The 21,894-nt window shown below is 39.8% G+C and overlaps 1 protein-coding gene across 2 annotated transcripts; it reads left to right on the top strand.

The window, feature by feature from the left end:
* Positions 1-1,213: 1,213 nt before the first annotated feature.
* On the top strand, positions 1,214-21,652 carry LOC121638472. 2 transcript variants are annotated; one of them, XM_041983281.1, is made up of 7 exons: positions 1,214-1,500; positions 7,421-7,749; positions 8,129-8,193; positions 8,280-8,437; positions 8,574-9,065; positions 16,264-17,759; positions 19,417-21,652. In XM_041983281.1, exons 1-7 carry the CDS (start codon positions 1,260-1,262, stop codon positions 20,092-20,094), a joined length of 3,459 nt encoding a protein of 1,152 aa, XP_041839215.1. In that variant the 5' UTR covers positions 1,214-1,259; the 3' UTR covers positions 20,095-21,652. The 2 variants fall into 2 exon arrangements, with proteins under 2 accessions (XP_041839215.1, XP_041839216.1); XM_041983282.1 differs by lacking the exon at positions 1,214-1,500 and adding an exon at positions 4,254-4,688.
* The last annotated feature ends 242 nt before the right edge of the window (positions 21,653-21,894 follow it).

Below are 21,894 nucleotides of genomic sequence, written 5' to 3'. Positions count from 1 at the left end.
TTAATGACTGTTTAAAAAAATATCAAAATAACATTATTTTTTATATTTGAACAGGATTATTGCTAACAATAATTTGAAATTCCATGTGACAAAAATGGGCAGGCATTTTGACATGCTAAATAACTTTAGCTCAGCTTTCTTAATTTTAAACAACTGTCTCTTTTTAATACAACAGTTAGTAGGAGTAAGTAAGAAGACCTACTGAGGGAGCTGTTAACTTGTTTTTAAGCAGAATTTAGCTCAGTTTGGGTACCTATTTACTGTGGTGGCCCACCAGTGAACAATACAATCATGCTAGTCCATACAATTTACAACAAATAAATTGTTTTCTTTTTGTCATTATTTTGAATGATGCTGTGTTTGGATACTGTGTTTTGTATTCTAAAACATTGTAGTGTTTTGTCTTTTGATGTTTGTTTGACATATTGTGTTTTCAGAAATGCTGTTTCACACCTGAGAGGTTTCCTTTTCACTTGTCACCACACTTTATGTACACTGTACAAAAAAGATTGCATAAACATGACAATCCATTATATTTTACTTAAATGCTTATCAGCAAATATATATTCTCTAAATTAAGATACTAATTTCCATTTATTATTGTATATGGGTAAAACTTTTCATTATTCTTTTTTATTTGGTTTTCTATGTCTAACTTTTCTAACTTTACAATATTTCAGATTTTTATGTTTTTTTTTTTTATCATATTTATTGGAGTTGCTTTGGGTTTACTATTTTTTAATTGTGTTACGGTATATAAAAAAAACTAACTCGACAAAACATGGGGAAAGCAACTAACGTAATGTTTCTGACTTATTTTAAAAAGCAAAACGAAGTGACTCAGTTGCTTGTTTTTAGGCATCTGGGCGAGGTTTTAAGTATATTTTCCTGTTTTTCCAGCTTGTTTTTTTTCGATGCTTGCATGCTTTGTGTAGGTTTGTTGACAACAGGACCTGGCAACAGATGTGGTCGCAACATAATGCCGTTGGTCGACTGCTAACGACGCAAAGGGTGTAGACCTAGTTTAGATAGAAGGTGCTCCGGGAGCCCAATCACTAGTATTCTACATGTTTTAATAACACTCACTAAGAATTTAAGGTTATCGTGCAGCTATGTGCTTTTCATGTGTCAGTTTTAGTGCAATAATTTAAGTCATACATGTTTACTCTAGGTGCATTTTAATTCGGTGTCTATTCTATTCACTCAAGGTCTAGCAGCAACTCTGCAGCTAGCGAACTGCTCAGAGAAGGAGCACAAGCATGGATCTCATAAGTAAACCTAGAAGTAAGTCCATCGTGTGGATGTACTTTGGCCTGAAAGCGGATGAAAGGGGACAGCCTCTGAGAAGTGATGAGGCCATTTGCCGTTTATGCAGAAAAATAGTGCTCGCAAAAGGAGGGAACACTACGAATTTAAGAAGTCATCTGACGCGTCGACATCGTGCAGAATTTTTGGATAACACTTCCCACACGACATCTGGAGCTTTGCTTGATACTCAAGGTAATTTCCCACTAACTTACGATATTTTGTTTGCATAAATGATGTGATTTGAACTATGCATGATTTTGTGTCTTTACTCCGCACAGTAGCTGAGCGTGCATCCACCCCCTTACACTTGACATAGGGCAGCTGTAGAGTGACCCACTACTGTCGTTGTTTTAAAGCTTTTTAAGATAGCTATACAGAAAAAATTCTTTTTCCCAAAAGGGTCCTGTAGAGGTTTGCGTTGCTATTTAATATATATGTTTATTTAATAAATTATAAAGTAAAAGGCAGATGCATTATGCACTGCAATAGTCTTTGTTCAACCAGCACCAAGGGTTACAGAGCAGTCTGCAGCAGAAGGCTTTGTAAGAAGATAAACTTCTTTATAAGTTCATTCATCTGGCTGCTAACATTGAAAGCCATAAACTCTCTCAAGATGTAGTTTTCTTTGTTCCTTTTTGTAGACATCTTTAGTGCTCCGTTTCTTGTTCATGTGAACACCCAGGTCATACATACCCTCTACCAAAATGGAAATGCTGTTTAGTGTATTCCTACTCTCCCTAAAATCCACAAAAATGTAATTTGTAATGGTTGCAATCAAGAGGTCACTATACTACAAAAGAAGCCTGCCAGTTATCTGTATCCAGCCCTCTTGTCCATCACCAATACACACACATCTGCAAAGTTGTCTGGAGTTTTCCTGGAAATGACAGGACTCTGAGCTGCACTGGAAGTCTGAGGTGAAGGCAGTAGAAGGATCTGCCTGTGTTTTCTGGAGCTTCTCACAAAGCAGCGTATGCCGAGTTTGTTGTGGTGAATACAAACATGATCCTCAGTGCTGCAAGATAAGAGCTGGCTTACCTAAGCAAGTATATGCTGGCATCCTCAACCTCAACCCCTGGATGATAGGAAAACTGTAGTGGGTCTTTAGAGGGGCAAACTCTACTTATTTATGATAATTTTAATGCCTTTGCAGAGGAAAGTTTTCTTCCTGACCACACAACTCTGCTCAATGAAATGATGAGTGTTGGATAAATGCTGATTGGCTGTTAAATCAATCCAGGAGAAGTGAGCGAGGGAAGGCAGGCAAATGAATGAATGAATGAATGAATGAATGAATGAATGAATGAATGAATGAATGAATAAATAAAGAAAGATGAGGATGAAGCACCTGAAATGATAAATTGCAAAGAGGCATGGGTGACAAGCTTGGATGAAAGCTGCATCGGACTGGTGACCTTAATGGACTATAGCAAGTGGGCAGAAAGAGCAGCAAAGGACCCCAGGTTGGGACTCAAACCTGGGCCTGCTCCTGTGAAGACTTACAGTCTCTGTCTGGTTGTGGATGAAACGTCTGTCCACATGTCTACACTCCACTGGACTCAAAAATAATTTTGGATCTGTAAAAACAGTAAAGCCCAAGTGTGAAATAATACAACAAAATACTCTTATCAAGTTACCTAAACATACCATAAATTTTATTTTAAGGGCATTGTCATCTGACAAAATCCCCATTTTATTTATTTATTTATTTATTTATTTATACATTTTTATTGTGTTTTTTATTATTATTATTATTTTTTTTATTTAAATAGTCTATTTGTCAGGGACCATGTACTGAAACATTATCAAACTTAGACTGAAAAGTGATGCACTGCACCAGACTATAGCTTTCTAGCTAGTTTTTATCTGCAGTCCCTGCGTGGCAGGTAAGAAATTTAAAGGATTAAGAAAGTAGGGAAAAAAAAACAGACATGATAAAGATTAGAAACAGAAAATCCATTACAATATGTGGTCAGTATAAAGTTAAAACTCTTGCAGAGACAAAAACTCATTTCATACAATACAAAGATACAGTGCAACGATACAAATGGGGAAAAACATGTATGTATTCATAATGTGGAAAGAAGCAAAAGAGGTAATGAGGTCACCGACAACTGAGGCATTAAGGTATAATTTAAAAGAGTCAGTGCGACAGGTTTGATTTCTTAACATCTTTTATTTTTCTCTCTAGAGAAGGTTCTGTAATTTGTGCTGGTCTTTAAGTCTGTGAGGAACTTGTACTATTACTTCATGGCCTTTTATGAGAAGGCTGATTATGCAAAAGCAGTTTTATGATTGGAAATGTTACACCGTTGGTTACTCTGTTTATTTGTTCAGAGGTCAGGTGAACAAAGGGCTTCAGAGATGAAGATAATAATTTTAACACTAGATATTCATTTGCAAATATGATCATCTTTTCAAAACTTAGCATCTTAGCAGCTTGAGAAATACAGGAAAAATGTGACAGAATCATGGTATTTAAAAAGGTATCAGGTGTCTCCAGCGTAAATGAATTTCTGATGCATCTGAAAATTTCAAGGTTGTATTTCAGAGTGCAGTTCGTCTGTTTTATGTGGTTTCAAGACTTACCTGCCTGTGGTGCAGTGAGGAAGTGGTGGGATGTGGTTTTGGGTGAAAGGGGGGTGAATGCTGAGCCTTCCTCTCAGTGGAACCTGTTAGATGTATTTTCAACAATAAATTGTTCTTGATTAATGTTAATAACTCTTTAGAATTTTTCTACGTTTTCCCGAGTTTTTTTTTTTTTTTTTTTTTTTTTTTTTGTCTCAGTTCTACGTTCATGGTTTGTGCAAGTGTATTGACAATAGGATCTGGCAACCCATGCAGTTTCGCTGTATTGCCGGAGGTCGATTCGAAAGGACGTAAAAAGCATAGAAACAGATCAGATAGAAGGTGTACCACAAACTCGATGTCTGACTTGTATTTTAAAGAGATCAACTGAGACTGTATGGCCTGATTGAAATCATCATGGATCAATGCTTCAGACGTTTCTACATTGAGTGTCGTAATTGAAGAAATACATTTAAAACATTAGTGACGTTTCAGATGCACGTGTTCTATCGACCCGAGCTCTGATCGCAGCCCTGCAGCTAGCGACCAGTCTGCAGAGAGGGGGGACACAAACATGGATCTCATAAGCAAACCAAGAGGCAAGTCCATTGTGTGGCTGTACTTTGGCTTCAAAGCGGATGAAAATGGACGACCGCTGAACTCAGATGAGGCCATCTGCCGTTTATGCAGAAAAATAGTGGTTTCTAAAGGAAACACCACAAATTTAAGAAGTCATCTGAGACGTCGACATCCTGCAGATTTTTTTGAGAGCATATCCTCTGCGACCCCTGCAGCATTTTCAGAGACTCAAGGTAAATTTTGCGGGTTTTCATTTTCCAATGATGACTGAATTAATTGATTTTCCCCTTGTAAATCATAAATAGAGCGAGAGAGCTGCTCTTCCACCAGTTACCTTAAATCTGCAACACCACAAGTTGCGAATAAGTTTACTAGTGTAGGGAAAATATTCCCCATTACCGATCCACGCGCCTTGGTCTGGTTATGTTGTGAGAATTCTCTGTAAAGTAATATAAATAGATGCAAGTGCAGTTAGCGTATTTCTGAATACATGCATCATTTACATAAACACCACTGCCGCAAATTCCTCGTAAGCACGGCAAATTACAGCATAGGGTGATGCATGTAACTAGTAAGTGGAGGTATTTCTCAAAACGAAGGGGTTTCTTGTGGTTTTTATCATGTATTTTGGTGTCTCATTCACTGAAGCGGATAAACGGTGCAACATGGCACATTGTTTTTCCAAAGGAAACGTTCAATAACGATCGAAATATGCTTATACGCATGCGCAGAGATAACACGGCCCAAACTCAGAAAGCTTGACGGTCCAGATGTCCTCGGGTACGCAGATCTGCTCGGGTCCCGGCGCCGGTCGATGACGTCACAATGGGCAATGCCACTCGGACACACCCCATTTGATTCAGATGTCTTCTCGAGTCTCTATCAATAGATTTTGAACACATATTGGCAATATAAGCTTCTTTTCCCCATGTGAGTAAATGAAATTGAGTTTATAGATAATTCTATTTATTTATTGTGCACAGTCTGGGATTATTAATCCAATATTTATATCTAAAAATACATCTTCCTATTGATACACATATGAATCACAAGGCCGTGAGCTGCCACCCTAAAGTCAAAATATTTAGCATTAAACCACACAATATATAATGAAAGAACCTTATTACAAGTTAACTATATCAAATGTCATGTTTTCTTTTTAAAATGTTGAAAGCATTGACAAATGTATTAATTACCGAATAATTTGTTTTTTCTCAGTTAAAAATTTATTTACATCAAAACACACAAACACTGTTAAAAATGTTAAAGCACAGAGGGTCGCAGTGTCTCTTCCTCAACGGGCAGAGTCGGGCAGCTCCTCAATACATCTCAAACTTGCACTTGAACTTGAACCAAGTGAAGCTTGCCCAGGTAGTTTAATACAAATGCTCATCTAATGCAGCAGGAAAAACAACCATCATTTAGAGTGAATGTATAATAACTGGTTAAGTTGTGAATAAATGAAGCTCCAGAAACACAATGGCTTTGAATTGGAATCGCTAAAATTCCAGAAAAGTCCATGCACATTCTAGTTGGGTGTGCTCGAAAACCATCAAAGGGAGGCAACCCATATCTCAGGACCATAGGTGAGGGTTTGAACGAAGATGGACCAGTAGACGAAGCTTCGTCTTTCTGCTCTTTGGTGCAACACCCTCGTTATGGCGCATGTAGCATCAGTCCTTCTGTCAGTCTCTTGCTCCAGTTTTCCATCAATGATAAACAGGACCTGTATATATTTTAACTCTCCCACCTGAGGCAGATACTCTCCAGTGTTCCTGGAGGGAGCACTCCATCCTTTTCATCGGTTTAAAAACCATGACTTTGTATTCAGAGGGACTGAGTTTCATCCCTGGCTGCTTCATACTCAGCTTGAAACCAGTGAACTCAAGGTCACACTCCAAGAAAACAAACAAAAGGATCTGATGAACTCAAACTTTCTGTTTTTGCTTTATAAATATCAAATCAAATTTGATTTATATAGCACTTTCATACACAAAGTAACACAAAGTGCTGTACATAATAAAAACAAAAAAAAACCTTCACACATCTAATAATGAATGAATGGAACAAAGAATGAAAAGGCACAGTTGTACATAAACTCACACTCATACAAACCAAGCGCATGCACACTCCCCCCACCCGCCCATACCCCAGTCTGTACAAGCATGAACTCCCATCTATAATAACTGTCTCTAAAAATATAATAAAATGAAAACATCTGGCTTGACTCTGCTGTGAAGAAACGATTTCATGGGGATCCAGTCACACCAGAAGCCACCCCACCCATGACCTTACAGAGCGCCACTACAGGAACCACCCAGGTGAGGACATGCCGGTGCCCACACCACAGCCACAGGGCTGCAGTGCAGGACCCCCAGCCACTGAGACGATGGCCGTCACCATGGCAACAACCCCACAGACAGAGCTGCTGGTGTGAAGGATCCCCAGGAGGAAACCCTGGAGTTAAACAGTAAAAACAAGAATAAATACACTTGTAAACAATAAAAACTGATAAGAGTGACAAAAATAAAGATACAATAAAGGAGTTCAGGAAAAATATAAATAAAAGCATTTATAAAAACTACTTGTGTAAAAATAAAGCAATAAAACAGTAAAACAATGAAACAGAAAGCTATATAAATAGGTGGTAAAAATAATAGAAGAATATATGGTTAAATAAGCAAAAATCTAAACAAAATAAAATTCAGCTATAAGCTAAACTAAAACGAAAGCCTGTTTTTGAAAACATCAACAGTCTCTGCAGCCCTGAGGTTCTCTGGCAGGCTGGTCCACAGTCGGGACAGTTGTGTGTATCTTTTTGTAAACTCAGGTTTTACACTAACTGGTGCTTAATTCTATCATTTCTATTGTTAAACAGGAATCCTCTCTGTCAAAATGGATCAGTTTTCTTGATTTCCCTTAGTGTCTCAACCTAATTGCAAATTTTGACACTATTATTCTCCAGTTGCAGATTTCAGCCATGATGAACTCCTGGAGGATTCTCCATTTCTTCAGAGCCCTTCAAGCTCAAACTACGTTCCAGACGCTGTGGTGCCACCCGGCGAGCCGTGGCTCCACGGAGGCCCCTTGCGGGCCGTGCTGTCCCTGCCTTCCTGCCTGTGCCTGTCCAGGGAAGCTGCGCCTGGAAAGCCCGATGCCAGATCCTCTGTCGAGGAACAAGGAGAGATGAATGTGTATGCCAAGTGTCAGCTTCAGCAGGGCGTCATGTTTGGGCCCTTTGTAGGGGAAATGTGCAAGGGACAAATGCCAAACAACCTCAAATATGCCTGGGCTGTAAGTAGAAAATGGTACCATTATCTCATCACACATACAAATATTTATCACACATCATGTTTCACAGAATGGAACCTGTTTAACTTTGATTTGTGAGCGTGAGTTCAACAAGTATTTGTGCCTCTTTGTCCTTTTGGAAATATTTAAGTCTGTTTTATCCAGGTGTCCTTGTCCTGTATTTAAAATGTCTAACTTTGGTCAAAACGACTCAAAATTACTGCACACAGTGGGATAAAAGCTTCATGGCAGCCAAGCTTTCTTTGTCAATTTGCTATTAACAAATATATGATGTCAATCAGTGAGCCGAAGAAGCGAGTGAGCTAAGAAGGCAGTCATATTTGATCTTATCTGTAATTAAAAGATGTTTTTCCACCTCCAGATCAGAGATGATACTTCTTTCATCTTTGTGGATGCATCTGATGAAAACAAATCGAACTGGATGAGGTGAGCAGTGACGATCGTCTCTGATGTTTTAGTTTAATGTGAAAGCTGGTAGAGGGACTCGCTGTACGTTTTGCTTTATGTTTCAGATATGTAACTTACACCAGCAATGAGGAGGAACACAACTTGGTCGTTTTCCAGTTTTACCGGCACATCTACTACAAGGTTTCCCGGTCTATTTCAGAGGGAGCAGAGCTCAAAGTCTGGATTGGCAAAGACTATGCCTCACTTTTGGGACTGGGGCTGGGTGAGTTGTGTGTGTGTGATGGATGCAAACTAATAACCTTCAGCTGAGTTTAATGATAAATTTAATTGTTTTTACTTTAAAGAATATATAATTTGTTCATGTTAGCTTTGTGCATTGGTCTGTGTTGTCGATGCAGGTGACAACATGAAATGTGAAATTGGACATAAGGAGACAGCTCTGCGTCTCCTGCAGGACATCCAGGTGGTCACCCTCCCAGAGCAGAGTGCCACCTCCCTTTGGTCAGACCAGAGCCAATCACAGAGCCCCATGCCTGTCATCAGTGACGTGACGACAGTGCCAAGCACAGAAGCAGCTATTGATCCCGGCCTGCTGTCTGGTATCCCCTTCACCTCCTTACAGTCCCCGAGTTCTCATGTGATGGATAAGTATGATTTTCTGCCTGGAACAGAGAAACTGCTGAGCAACCTGGGAAGCCACCAGAACAGTCCCTGGTACTTCTTTGGGTTGGAGCCAGACCCGACCGGTCGGCCTCTGGATCGGAGCACGGCGGTGTGCAAGCTGTGCTTGGAGCATGTAAACTGTATAGGAGGAGCAGCAGATCTCCAAAACCATTTGACGAGCAGGCATCACATCAAACTCCGAGAGAAGGATCGAAATCTGCCAACAGGTAAGAGAGCTTCAAAGGTTTGTGTTTATTACAACACAGGCTTCAATTTTCCATTGCTGTTTCTAATGGTTACAGGGTGTGTTCCCACTTGTAGACCAGTTTCTTAATCCTGGTTCCCTTTGCTGTTCAGCAGACCGACTGATACTTCATTCAAAAACTAAACAAAAACAAGGAATAAGGTTTATATAGTTCCTCTGACATATTTAGTAGATGGAATTTAGGATCTTCCAGAACATTAATGTTTGTTGTATGAAAGTAGGCTGTATGCAGTGGTATGCTGTACGTTTCTGAAATGTATAGTCAGATTTGTTTGCTCTTCACTAGCTTTGCCATGACGGCATTTGCACATTGTTGAAGTCTTTGCACCAGTGGGATCACAGCAGGGTTTGTTTTAATTTAATTAAACCTCTCATGTGTGAACACACCCTGAATCACCAGAATAATAGACCCTTTTCTTAATTTATGCATACTTCACTCATGCATGCGGATAACTGCTTCTGGGGGGCAGAACGTGCGGCTGTAGAGTGAACTGGTTTTTGTCTCCGTCTTTACTGAGGAAATTTGAGCAATGCCAGGGAATAAGTTTTCACCAGTTACCTGTTAACAAACACCAGTGAGTAGACTGGATTCATGTTAATTAGCCATGTAAAATGGAAGGCAAGGCCCTGGCACTGGGTATGCAGAGCACACTTCGTCTCTGGTTGGCCATCTGATGACACCGAAGACGTAGACTATTGCCCATCTGTGGACATGAAAAGGGAAGTCAAGGGGCAGCGGCCTGAATCGGAGGCAGCATGAAGCTAGCGGTGTGAAATTGTTAAGGTGTGCTTCCCCCACAGACCCACTTATTCAGTAAAGACATTAATTCTACAATTGAATGAATTGGTGATCATTAGCTAAGTTAACATGGACAAATATGTCATATATTCTAGGGGTGACAAATTATCGCATTAATAACGTACATTTAGCATGTTATGTTTTTTAATCCCGTTAATCTATTTTTTAATCTCTAATTTTACTGTTACTGTTTGCAAGTTGTGTTTTTTATATATAATAACGGTAATAAAAAACAAAGGTCAGTCAGACCCTAAAGTGGACATTGATTGGCTGTTATTGTGTTTAGGCTTGTCTAGCAAAATGCTGATAGGCTCTCGTCGTAATTAGGAGGGCAAGGAGTAGTGATGGTATACTCCATTCTTTTTACTGACTCGAGTTTGAATGAGTCACTCACCAAAGTGAATCAGGTTTTTGAGTCAGTTGCCCGAAAAGTACCTTGAAATCTACATGTACACACAAGCTTCACCCCATTTCTGACTGATTCATACCACTAAAATGACTAATTGAAAATATTCTATTAATATAATCTATATAATCTAAAAAAGTGAAAGGTCAACAGATCTCCAAGAGGAACCTTTTATTATTCTTTCTCTAACTTACACATGAAATTAAATATAAGTGCAACTGACTAAATGTGCAATGTTTAAACAGAAAAAATATCTATGAACAATACAGTTATTGCTTGCTGCTTGGATGTCTTCTCATATTGAATGTGCTTACCCCTCAAAAAGACAAAACTTCACTGCAAAGCTGGTGTTGGACTTTTTATTTCAAAATGCATGCAAATATAACTTCTGCAAATATATGTATGTAAGTATGGGGTAAATAAATATGAACAGTTGTTTTCATTTTTAATAATTCAGATTGTTTTTTCTGCCCAAATATGGCAAAAATCTATTTTCCATTCTCAGTTGGTCTGTGTCAGCTGACGTCACACTCGGGATAGCCGCAGTCGATCGCCATGTTGGTTGCATCCTCGTTGTAAACGACTGTTCATCGTCTTTGCTGCGTTATAATCTTTGATAAAATGGGAGTCTCGTGTTGTGTGAAAGACTGCCATACTAAGTCACACGATTAAAAAGGTAGAAAAGTTGGCCACGACGTTAGATTTTTTCCAGTTTCCCACTTTTAAACGAGGCTTTGGACAGCAGGTTGAGGATGTAACGGAGACATCGGATGGCCTGGGTCGCAGCGGTGAGGGAAGGACATCACTTTCACCACCATCTCCCTTCATGCGTGTTTGCTCTCGGCATTTTCATAAAGGCAAGTAGGAGAGTTTTTTTGTTGATGCTGTTGTTTTTATTGTGTAAGTAATGTTAATGAATATGCTTTATTTGGCTTTTTAAAGTTGCTATATTCACATTGTCTAACTTCACTTGTAAACTAGAGGCAAAGAGGGAGGGAAATAGAAATGGGTTCATCTCTTTGTGTTTGATCAGTGTTTATTTTGTTTAATCATCTTTATATAAAACATCATAGAGTGAATGATTTTAGAGATACAAGGTAAATGCCAACAGTGCTCTGTGAGATCTGATGGGATGTTAACTGGTTGGATTAAGTGGTTAAGATTGTGAATTGCAATGGAAGCATCCAATGTTAACTAGTTTTTTAATAACACCAAATATGTGATTGCAGGTCAACCAGCTTAAGAAATGATGGCTGGCAAAGACTGGGCACCATACCTGCTTCTAGGACACACATCAGTTCCACCCACAAACGCTGCACATTCTGCAAGAAGAAGAAGACGGATCAGCTGAGGAGAGAGACGCTGTAAGCAGCAGAGATGGAGTCCACCAGGATGCAGACACTGGAGAGCTACAGACCAAGAAGAGAACACCAGATGCTGGAGAAGATGGTGATCAGCTGATCATAGGATAAGACACATGATGACGATGATGTATGTGTACAGTCAGACAGTTGGAAGTTTTTTTTATATTAATTGTCCATCAAAAATGTGCATTTTTTTTTTGTACATGACTTAAACATGAACAATAAAGTGTGTCAAAGGCATTTTTGAAGTATTTTGACTTTTTGTTGCCTCATAAATAACACATAAAAAATATAAAATAAACACATAAATAACCAGTGTCAGTTTTGATAATGAAAATTACATTACATTAAATTTTAAGTACATTAAAAAAAATTGTGGAGATAAACACTTAATAGAAAACATGATTGTTAACCGGATGAGAAGCTTGAGTTTTATTTTTTCATATAAGTTTTTATTGAAATTCTCAGTCAGAATAAACAGCAGCACAACTGTAAACAGATAAAATTTCAATAAAAGAAAATACAGAATATGCACATGTGATATAATAAAAACACTGAAGTTGTGGCGTAATATCTTCAAGTAAGGGGGTGAGTGAGTTTCACGTGCTACCAGTCGAGTGATGCTAACTGTGAGCTAGCTCATTCACAGCTCATAGCAGGGAGGGAAATATGGTCCGCCAGGGAAATGGAGAGTTTAGTTAAAAGACAGGAGCTGTTGCTTTTCCCTGTATTACAATAATTAGCTTAATATGTTTCTACAAGTGCAGTTATAATCGCAGTTTCACAATACTTTATATTGTTTGGTCTCTTTAGTTAGCTTGCTAGCAGTAGCAGGGGCGATTCAGTGAATGAGTCAGTGGGGACGAGGAATCGTGATTTGCGAGTCAGTAAAGTGATTCTCGAGATTTGAACGATTCGTTCATGACTCGCACAACGCTAATCAGGAGTCCTTAGTGGGAGACATGAATTAGAGATGGGATTTATGGGTCTTTGAAGGGAGTCGGATCTTGAGCCATTCCTTTAAAAGAGCCATCCAAAAGACTGGCTTGTTCTTACAATATCTTATGAAATTTCACAATATATAAGAATGACAATCAATATATGTACCTATAAAAAATCTACTATACAAGATTTTTAAAAAATATAGCGAAAATAAATTAAAAAGGATAAACCTGAGCAGTCAGTGCAAATTCTAGTAAATGTTTGGATAGAACTTACAGCATTTGTTTCCAAACAATACTCTCTGCTTATAGATGCTTCACATAAATGGAGCGTGTTGGACATCCGACTTTAATGATGTCACATATGTGATGAAGGAAGTGTGGAAAATTTGTATATAAAAAGAATGGCTCACAAATGAACGTCTCACAGCTGTGACTCGGTTTTCATCGTTCATTTAAAAGTGTCGTTCACAAGAATCGATTCGTTCATGAACGTCACATTTCTAGCAAAGATGGAGGAGCATGCAAGAGTTGTCGGTCCGATGAATGGGAAATTTGCTTTTACAAAACGTCCTGACGGCACCATTGATAAAGGTAGAGTGATATGCCTTATTTGTAAGAAGGAGTTTGCTTACCACCGAAGCAACGCAAGTTTAGCCTACCACATCAAGGCAAAGCACCCTGCGAGTGCAGCCACAGCTAACGCTAGCAGCGACGATGTTAGCAAGTCGGTTAGCCATAACAAAGCTTTTCGCCAAACTAATCTCGAGGAGAACACCCCGCGTATGAGCAAGTATGGGACCGACAAGCTGGCGAATGTGATTGCCAAGTGGATAGCGATGAACTGTGGGCCGATAAACATAGTGGAAGACGAGGGGTTAACAGAGGAGTTGCAAACAGCGTCCAATGACCCATCATACAAACCACCTCGCAGCACTACAGTGACGACCAAAATCATGAAGATGTACGATGGCGAAAAGAAAAACAACCCTGAGATTTTAGCGGAGGATTCGCCCAACTACGTTTCTACAACTGGAGATGGCTGTACCTCAGCTGGCAACCACAACTATTTGGGGGTGACCGGACACTTTATGGATGGTGAGTGGAACCTAAACTCATTTGCGCCATCATGAAAACAGAAACCAGGCGGTTTGCTATCCCCCCACTGGTTGAAACTAAAGGCTGCAGGCAGCACTTGGGACTAGTGTAAAATACAGCTAAATGTAAATTGCTAGGACTGCATTTGTTCAAGTTTAATAAACAATTGACTTTAAAAGCCCCATTTTTATACATCAATCTTTCGATCTGCCAAAATAATGATTTTCTCCGCTGGAAAGGTAGGCTGGTTAAGGCGTCAAAATCACAACTGCAGTTGCTTTTGTGGCTTCTTAAGCAGATCAGAATAACTTCTGTCTCTCAGTAATTCTCTTTTCTTCAGTTTCTTTTGATCCGCCTCTTTCATAGGACATTTTATCAGAGTTTTAAAGATGGTTTGCACTGATCGGCTATGGAACAGTATACAAAAATTCTCTTTTGCCCTGCAGATGTAGTATGGGCAGACTAGCACCAACCTTTAGATTGAGAAAATGTTTAATTATTAATTGCCAACATAATAAAAGTCAAAAGTCTAGAATTCACTTTTTTTTATTCCAATTTTAATTTAATTTTTTTGTTTTGTTAAATTTTTCCTAGTTAATGTATTGAATTGAGTAATTTAGTATGGTACAATACATTTTTTAGTAGTAACCATAAATTATCCCCTTTTCAAGATAAGGTAGTCTTTATGAGGCAAATTCATGGTAAAAACCTATTTTGGTTTTTTATTAATTTTTTATGTTAAGATGTGAATTCTGCAACACTGATTTAAATATCTTAAAGCAGGGTTTCCCAAACTTTTCCATGCTGTTTGGGGGCTTTGGGAACGTGGCGCGTCAGGAAATGTTTGAGGAGGGACTTTATTCATCGTTGCACAGCGACGTGCTGCATGGTTTAGTGTGGTTGTGTTATTGTTGATTTTGAGTGGTGAAAATGAGCAGAGAAAGTTTCGAAAGCGCAGCTATACCAAACATTGAAATTAAACACTATGCCAGAGAAGACCTTTTACCGAAAAGGGGGGCATTTTCTCTTGTCTGGAATTTTTTTGGTTTTAAAAGATCGGACGTGGCGCAAACAACTATTTACTGTAAATGCTGTCGAGCTAAAGTTTTAGCCAAAAACGGCAGCACGAGCAACTTGCTGAACCACCTTAGCCGCAGACATGCTTTGGAGTACCAACAATATAAGAAACTTAGATCGAGATCGTCTACATTTACGGGTAGAACTGCAGACGCTGGAGGACACTCGAGTCACGTGTCACTTCTGGACGTTTTTGCTAGCAGTACTGTCTGTGACAAAATAAGTAAGTGGTGGATAAAGATGGACGACCCCAAACACATTCCATAGGACCACAGATGTTCCAGATAAGTACCGTCGACAATGACGGATTTAGAGCTATGATAAAGACTGTGCATATAATTTTTAAATACTCAAAAATTGACTGTTAGGCACATTTTCCACATTGGATACTGGCTATCAGTCATGCATGGGGAAACAATGTAAAATAACGGTATAGTTGTGGAAATACTTTTATGAATTATTTTAATGGTACTGCACAAAGCTACGTTTTAGTGTGTTAGCAACACCAATCGCACCTTATTTAAACATCTCATAGCGCCACATCGTGTGGGTCCGCTCCTGAAGAAAAAGTTTATAACAAAGAGTTAATTTTTTTAACGTATTTATTTCGGACAGTAGTCTGCAAAGTGCAACAGTTTCCATTGGAGGTCTCTTAACAAATAAGGACGGCAGAATAAAGGAGTTGGATTGCGGAATAACTATTGCTTAGAGCCAAAGAGAATCATAAGTTGTTTTAAGGAATGATTTTAATGTACAGTGTTTTACTGCAGTTATTTATTTAGATCTTGGATAAAAACATAAACGTTATAAGTTTATTCGACATGTTCCACAAACTGGTGACATTGTTTTGCTCAGTGTGTTTGTACTTTGCACATTCCTTCGCAGACGAGGCATGGGGTGGACTAAGAGGTAGAAGAAAGTGAGGCGCATGATGCTTTGTTTTGGTGTACAGGCAGTTCACAACAGCAAACCAAAACATTTACATCAGATCTAGATATTTTAAACTCCGCCATGATTATTTGTCGTCTGTTCGCGCACTTCAGACATTTCTTTGGTGCTTTGCGTTAGAAAAACTTTTGTATGGCGCGTTTACCTCCACCTTAATGCAGAACAATGAGAAACTTTTTATTGAAGGTCCGTGTTGGAGCGCTGCAGTTTCTCAAAATTACATTAACATTTCAGTAACTGGGAAAAATTTAAGGATCAGAATTCACAATTGTTGTCCGAACTTCAGTTATTAGTTGTAATCGCTTGGGGAGGGGCTGTCTGAGCTCATTGATTACTATATTTGTGCCGACAGTTGAAGGCAACACCAGTGCTCATTGCGTTGTTTACATGGTAGTGAGGATGAAGCGGTCCAAAGCATGGCTTCATTCTACAAAGAGGGATAATAACAACGCAATAAATAAAAGTCTGCTAGTCAAAGAGTTAACGTCATTCTTTCGCAGTGATTGAAAATTTCTTTTTCACTATAGGTCAACAGCGCATTCAGCCAGTGATGCCCATCAGTGGTCCAGTCAGCGCTCCCCACTTGGTAATGCCTGCTCAACTGACCAGTGCCATCACCAACTTTATCATCATGGACCTCCAACCTCCAGGTCTGGTCGAAGGGGAAGGCTTCAGACAGCTGCTGCACACGCTCCTGCCCTCCTACAGAGAGCTGCCTTTATCTTACCAGGTGGAAAACCTCCTGAGAGACCACCACGCCAAAGGCAAGGCGAGCTTTTCTCAGCTGCTGAGGAGCAGAAGTGGAAGTGAAGAAAATGAGGAGATAAGCGATTACACAGCTCCCATTGAGTTTGAGCCCAAAAGACGCGGGCGGCCTCCCAGCCATCAGCGGGAAGTTCCTCACTCTGTCACCTTAAGTGTAGATGTTTGGCTCCACAGCTGGCAGGGAAATACTGAGCGGTACCTCACACTGTGGGCCCACTACATAGATGATGCTTTTAGTCTTCACAATCTTGCCTTGTCAACGCAAAGACTGATAGAGAGCGGAGAAGAAAACTACACCCTTCAAGTGGTGGAGACGCAGGTGAAAGCGATGGCGAAGCAGTGGGGAATGTCTCAGCCTAATCTGGTCCTGTTGGGAGTTGAGGGGAGAAGCAGGGCGAGGTTGAGGCCAATAAAGAGCGAGAAGGGTGAGGAGGCCACAGGAAGCGCCTCACACCCAAATTCAACAACGTTTTTAGAGAGGGACGACTCTGCGTCATCCGAGGAGGCTCACGCTGCAGAACACAGCCACTTTAGTGAGGGTCTTCCATCAGTCCCGTGCTTCTTCAGCGCTGTGCAGGGCTGCATCGAGGAAGTGATGTCACATCCTGTTATCTTCAGTACTCTCAGTCACTTCCAGGGTATTATCTCCACTCTATTCTTGCCACCAACTCAGAATAAAGATTCATTCCAGTATCATGCTCAGAGGCTCCTGCAGGGTCTGACAAAACAAGAACAGGAGAGGCTCAAGTCGTGGGCTCACAGCCGGCCGACCTGGAATTTACTGTACCCATTACTAAGCATGCTCATCAAAAATAAAAGCCTAGTCTGTGATGCGATAAAAGAGATTAACAGTGGTAACTTGACCGGAGAGGAAAATGCTTCAGAGTTCAATACATCTGGCAGCTGTGGCGCAAACTCCACTTCCAACACGCCATCAACAGGCCTCCACGCTCTGCGTTCTGAGTGGAAGGTTGTGGAGGAGCTGTGTCTGGTCCTCAAACCGCTGGATGTGGCCTGTCGAACTCTGGCCAAGGAGGCCTTCCCCCGACTGTCTCTGATCAAGCCAATCCTCACAGGCCTGCTAACGCGCCACCTCATACCCCGACCAGGAGATTCTTCGACCGTTTTGAAGGAGGTGAAGAGGATGATGAGGAGGAACCTGGCGAGCTGTTACGACAACCCTGCTGTGAACAGAGTTTTGAGTGTGGCGTGTTCCCTCGATCCACAGTTCCACGGGCTGGGGTTCATGGAGGAGCAGGTGAGTTGTACATTTTAAATGCTCCAACTGGCCCATTTGATCAGTTTAGATAGTGAGGCTAGCCTACAGAAATCAGCTGAAAGTTGCATTTTTCAGCTATAATCTGCTAAATTGATGGCGCTGGCAACATTCCCATAAACTTAAATCGCATAGCTACTATTTGCAGTTGATGTCCCAAAGTTGTCTGGATATATTGCAAATTATTTAATTTAAATTTAATTGAGCTTTATTTTTATAATAGCAGTTCAAAGTCATCTCAAGGCACTTTTAAAGATAGAATTTAGTTCAGTTTAGCATAATTATAATCCAGCTAAATCAAATCCATTATATTATCCACATTAATGCAGTTTGTATTAACTGTGTTCATACAAGCCAATTCATGAAATCTAATGATCTAGCTAAGGAAACCAATGGATTACATTGAAACTTTTTAATTCAGTCCCCATCCTGAGCATGCAGGGGGTGACATTGGAGAGGAAAAACTCTTAACAGGAAGGAAGACGAAGACTCGGGGAGGGTGGCCATCTGCCTTGACTGGTTGTGGGTGGAGAGGACGGGACAGTGCGGTCAAAAAAACAGCGTATTTCCAAGGCAGGAGACCTGCTGACAAACAAAAAGAGAAACACAAGTTAATGACAACAATTTCATATATTTATACATGGAAAATAAAGAGCAAAGAGAGAAGAGTGGAGGGAAGCCTCAACCTATAACAGCATAACTAAGTGGATAGCTAAGGTTCCATACAAACCCCAACTCTAAGCTTTGTGAGAAAGAAAGGTCTTAAAGATGGCGAGGGTGTCTGTCTCCTGAAGCCAAACTGGGAGCTGGTTCCTCCGAGAGAGACCTGATAACCGAAGGTTTGGCCTCATATTTTACTTTTCGAAACTCTTGAAACCAAAAGTAAACCTGTAGTTTAGAGTGAAGTGCTCTGTTGGGAAAATATGAAAATATAAGAGCTTAAAGATTAAATGAAAGTTGGTTCAAGGGACAGGGGTGTAACAATGCATCCATCTACGTCAATACATCACTTCATTGATCAGCACACCAGTAGCATCAATCCAAAGTTAGACTGTACTGCCTTGGTTATCATTAAGTTCAAAGACTGTAAATAAGTAATTTTTTAAATTGTAAATTTTAAAGCTGTACAGAATGTGGTACCTTGTCTATTATTATTATTATTAATATTATTATTTATTTGTTTATTTTTGGCTTAAAGAACAGATTTTCTTTTCTCTTTATTGTTTTTAGTTTCTTTTAGTGTTTTTATATAACTGGAAGTGATTGTATTAAATCATTACTTGTTGTCTTGTAAATCGTATTAGGACACAATTTATGATATCAAATTGTATTCCACTGATTGAAATAGTTCTGGCTTTTTGCAGCTTTCAACTTAAAACACTACTGATATTTATGGTTAGCATTAAATTTTAGGTCATTAAAGTCAGTGCTGAATACTGGTCATCCAGACCTTCAGTGATTGGTAGACACCATTCCTTGAACTTCAAGAAGGAAAAGGGGACCTTTTCTTTTCAAAATAAGAATAAGAAAGGAAGAAGTGTAGTTTGAGCTTTGCGTGTCATTAAAACTTTGAATGGGAAATTATCAAAGGGCGTGATACCCTGAAGGTAAATGAAAATGTGTTTTCCTAATTTTCTAGGAGCAGACAGCCACTTTAAATTGGTTGAAAAAGGAGGCTGTGAGGATGGTGAAGGAGGACAGGAGGAAGAGCCAAGCCAAGACGCTTACCCAAATCAAGAGAAGCTCCTCCCCTGAGTCACCGGAGTCTGAGAGCGACTTCCTGCGGAGGAGTAAACGCCTCAAAGAATGCCCCCCAATCAACTTCAGAGAGCTTGCAGATGACGACAACGACAGCGAGGCTGGAGACGTCAACAATAGCGAGTCAGTGGAACCAGGCTCTCAGGCCGGCCTGTCTGGCATGGAGTTCCTCCTGGGAGACCTGTTCTGCTCTGCTCCCAGGAGCAGACACAGTTCTGTGGAGGAGTCAGTCGATATGGAGATGTCTGTCTTCAAAGCCGACAAGGGGGCTTCGATGGGCGTGGAGCCCCTGCAGTGGTGGAGAATGAAGGCGGTGCAGTTTCCACTGTTGGCGTCAGTGGCTCGGGCCTACCTGGCTGCCCCAGCAGTGGCCGGCAACGCTGCACAGGACTTTGTACGGGACGGAGCAAGAACCACACACAGGAAGAGATCAAACATTCCTCCAGAGAGTTTGGATGCAATCCTGTTTCTGCATCTCAACAACATTAACGTTGCAGAGAGCGGGCAGGCGGCAGCTAAGAGCGACGACAGGAACAACGGGAGTGAAATGGTTCCGTAAACACTAATGAGCTGTAACTTTAACCATTTTGACCACATTTTAAACCTTTTTATAAACGTTACCATCAATCTGAAATAAACCTGATTCAAACCAAAACTGCAGCACATGATTCAGAACTTGTGGGCAGCTGGGACGCGAGTAGACGACTGAGGTTCAGTGGATGTTTTCAAGAGTCTCTATTTTCAGATATATGGTTGAGTTTGGCAACGTCACTCTACCGTCTGATTCGTCTGACCGAAGTCTTTATTCAACCTGCTTGTGCAGCACATTTAAGGTTTAAAACAGTTTTTCTTCCCACAGTAAGTGTTTAGATTTTTTCTGAGGCTTAAAATGAGGAGAAAACAGATCTGTATGTGTTTGACCTTTATTTTTACTACTGACGTTTTGAACTCTGTTGTTTATTAACCTATTTGGCTCCTAGTGCCTTACCTAATTTCAGTAATTTAGTATTTTTAGTTCTTTTTTGTTTGTTTGATTTTTTTTTCCTTAAAAAGAAAAGTACAACTCATGTATTCCTGAAACCTTTCATGGTAGTGTTGTGTACAATCTATTACGTGCCTTTGCTGTCACATTATTAGTACTCTGTATGTCAGTTAGTCTGCTGAATTTAACCCTATGAAACCTGAATGTTATGCTGCTTGTTCATCACTTTGCTAAAGAAATTGTATCAGCTGGTGAAGCAACTAATTATTTGTTCAGTAGCTTTGATCCATCCTTCATGTCTTTTTATTTCTATTTCTTTGTCCCTGTAACCTTTAAAGTGATATTGATCAATAGTTCCCCAGGTTTTCTGAAGGTCCTTCAAGGTTTTTCTTTGGCCCTTTTTAGCTTTTTAACTAATTTTCAGTCCAGTCCTTGTCAAACCTCCTAACACGGACTTATTAATCGTTCAAGCATAAGATAGTCACATAACATGAGACAACTTTGCAAAGAACAGATTTTTTTTTAATGGGCTTTTGTAGTTACTTTACCAGCAGCCTGTCCAAAGGACACATCATGTTATCCTGTTTCTGTAGTTGCATCTTTATAAAGTGCATAACGTAGCAGCTTGACCAGCATATTATAGAATTTTTGCAGCAACAAGGTGATTCCCAAAGAACTATTGGCTGCAAATTTGGCTTATCTCAGCACAGGGTGCAAATGAACAGGATCAGAAAGCGATTTCCTTAAATGGGGAAAAATCCTGCAAAAAAAGATGAGATGCATCTGGACTTTAGTTACACATCTACTGTAGCCATAGCATCACCAGAAACGGGCTCTATGGAAGGGTGGTTGTCAGAAAAGGGGGTATAGAAAAGGCTGAGGTCTGCCAGGACCCCAACATTATTGAAGCAGCTGGATTGAGAACAGAAAGGCAGAAACATCCAAAGAGCTTTGGAAAGTCCTTCAAGAAGCCTGGAGAACTATTTCTAAAGACGTCGTTATTACAAGAAAGCTTGACTAAAGCTGCTCAGACCAAATATTCTGTGTCAAGCTTTTGAACTTTTTACAAACTTTTGTCATGTCTACTGTATTTCCATTTATGTTTACACTTGTTTTAATAAAAAAAAAAAAATCCATTTTTCTTGTAATATATAAAGGAATTAGTTTGTTCAGGACTATTGACGCATTATTACGTCATCATCATGGTAACTTTAGAAAAGAACAAACATGGAAAGACCTGCTATTCAGAAACTTGATATGAATTTAATCATGAATCACTGTAATTGTATTAAATATATTTGTAGAGATTAGATAAACTACCCAAAACTTTAGTAGGGAAATATGTTTGTACAGGGTGGAGCTGGTGAGGGACACTTA

This window comes from Melanotaenia boesemani, chromosome 4 (genome assembly GCF_017639745.1).
Source record: "Melanotaenia boesemani isolate fMelBoe1 chromosome 4, fMelBoe1.pri, whole genome shotgun sequence".
NCBI lineage: Eukaryota > Metazoa > Chordata > Actinopteri > Atheriniformes > Melanotaeniidae > Melanotaenia > Melanotaenia boesemani.
The sequence above is the reverse complement of the archived record's forward strand: the minus strand, read 5'-3'. Positions and strand labels throughout refer to the sequence as shown.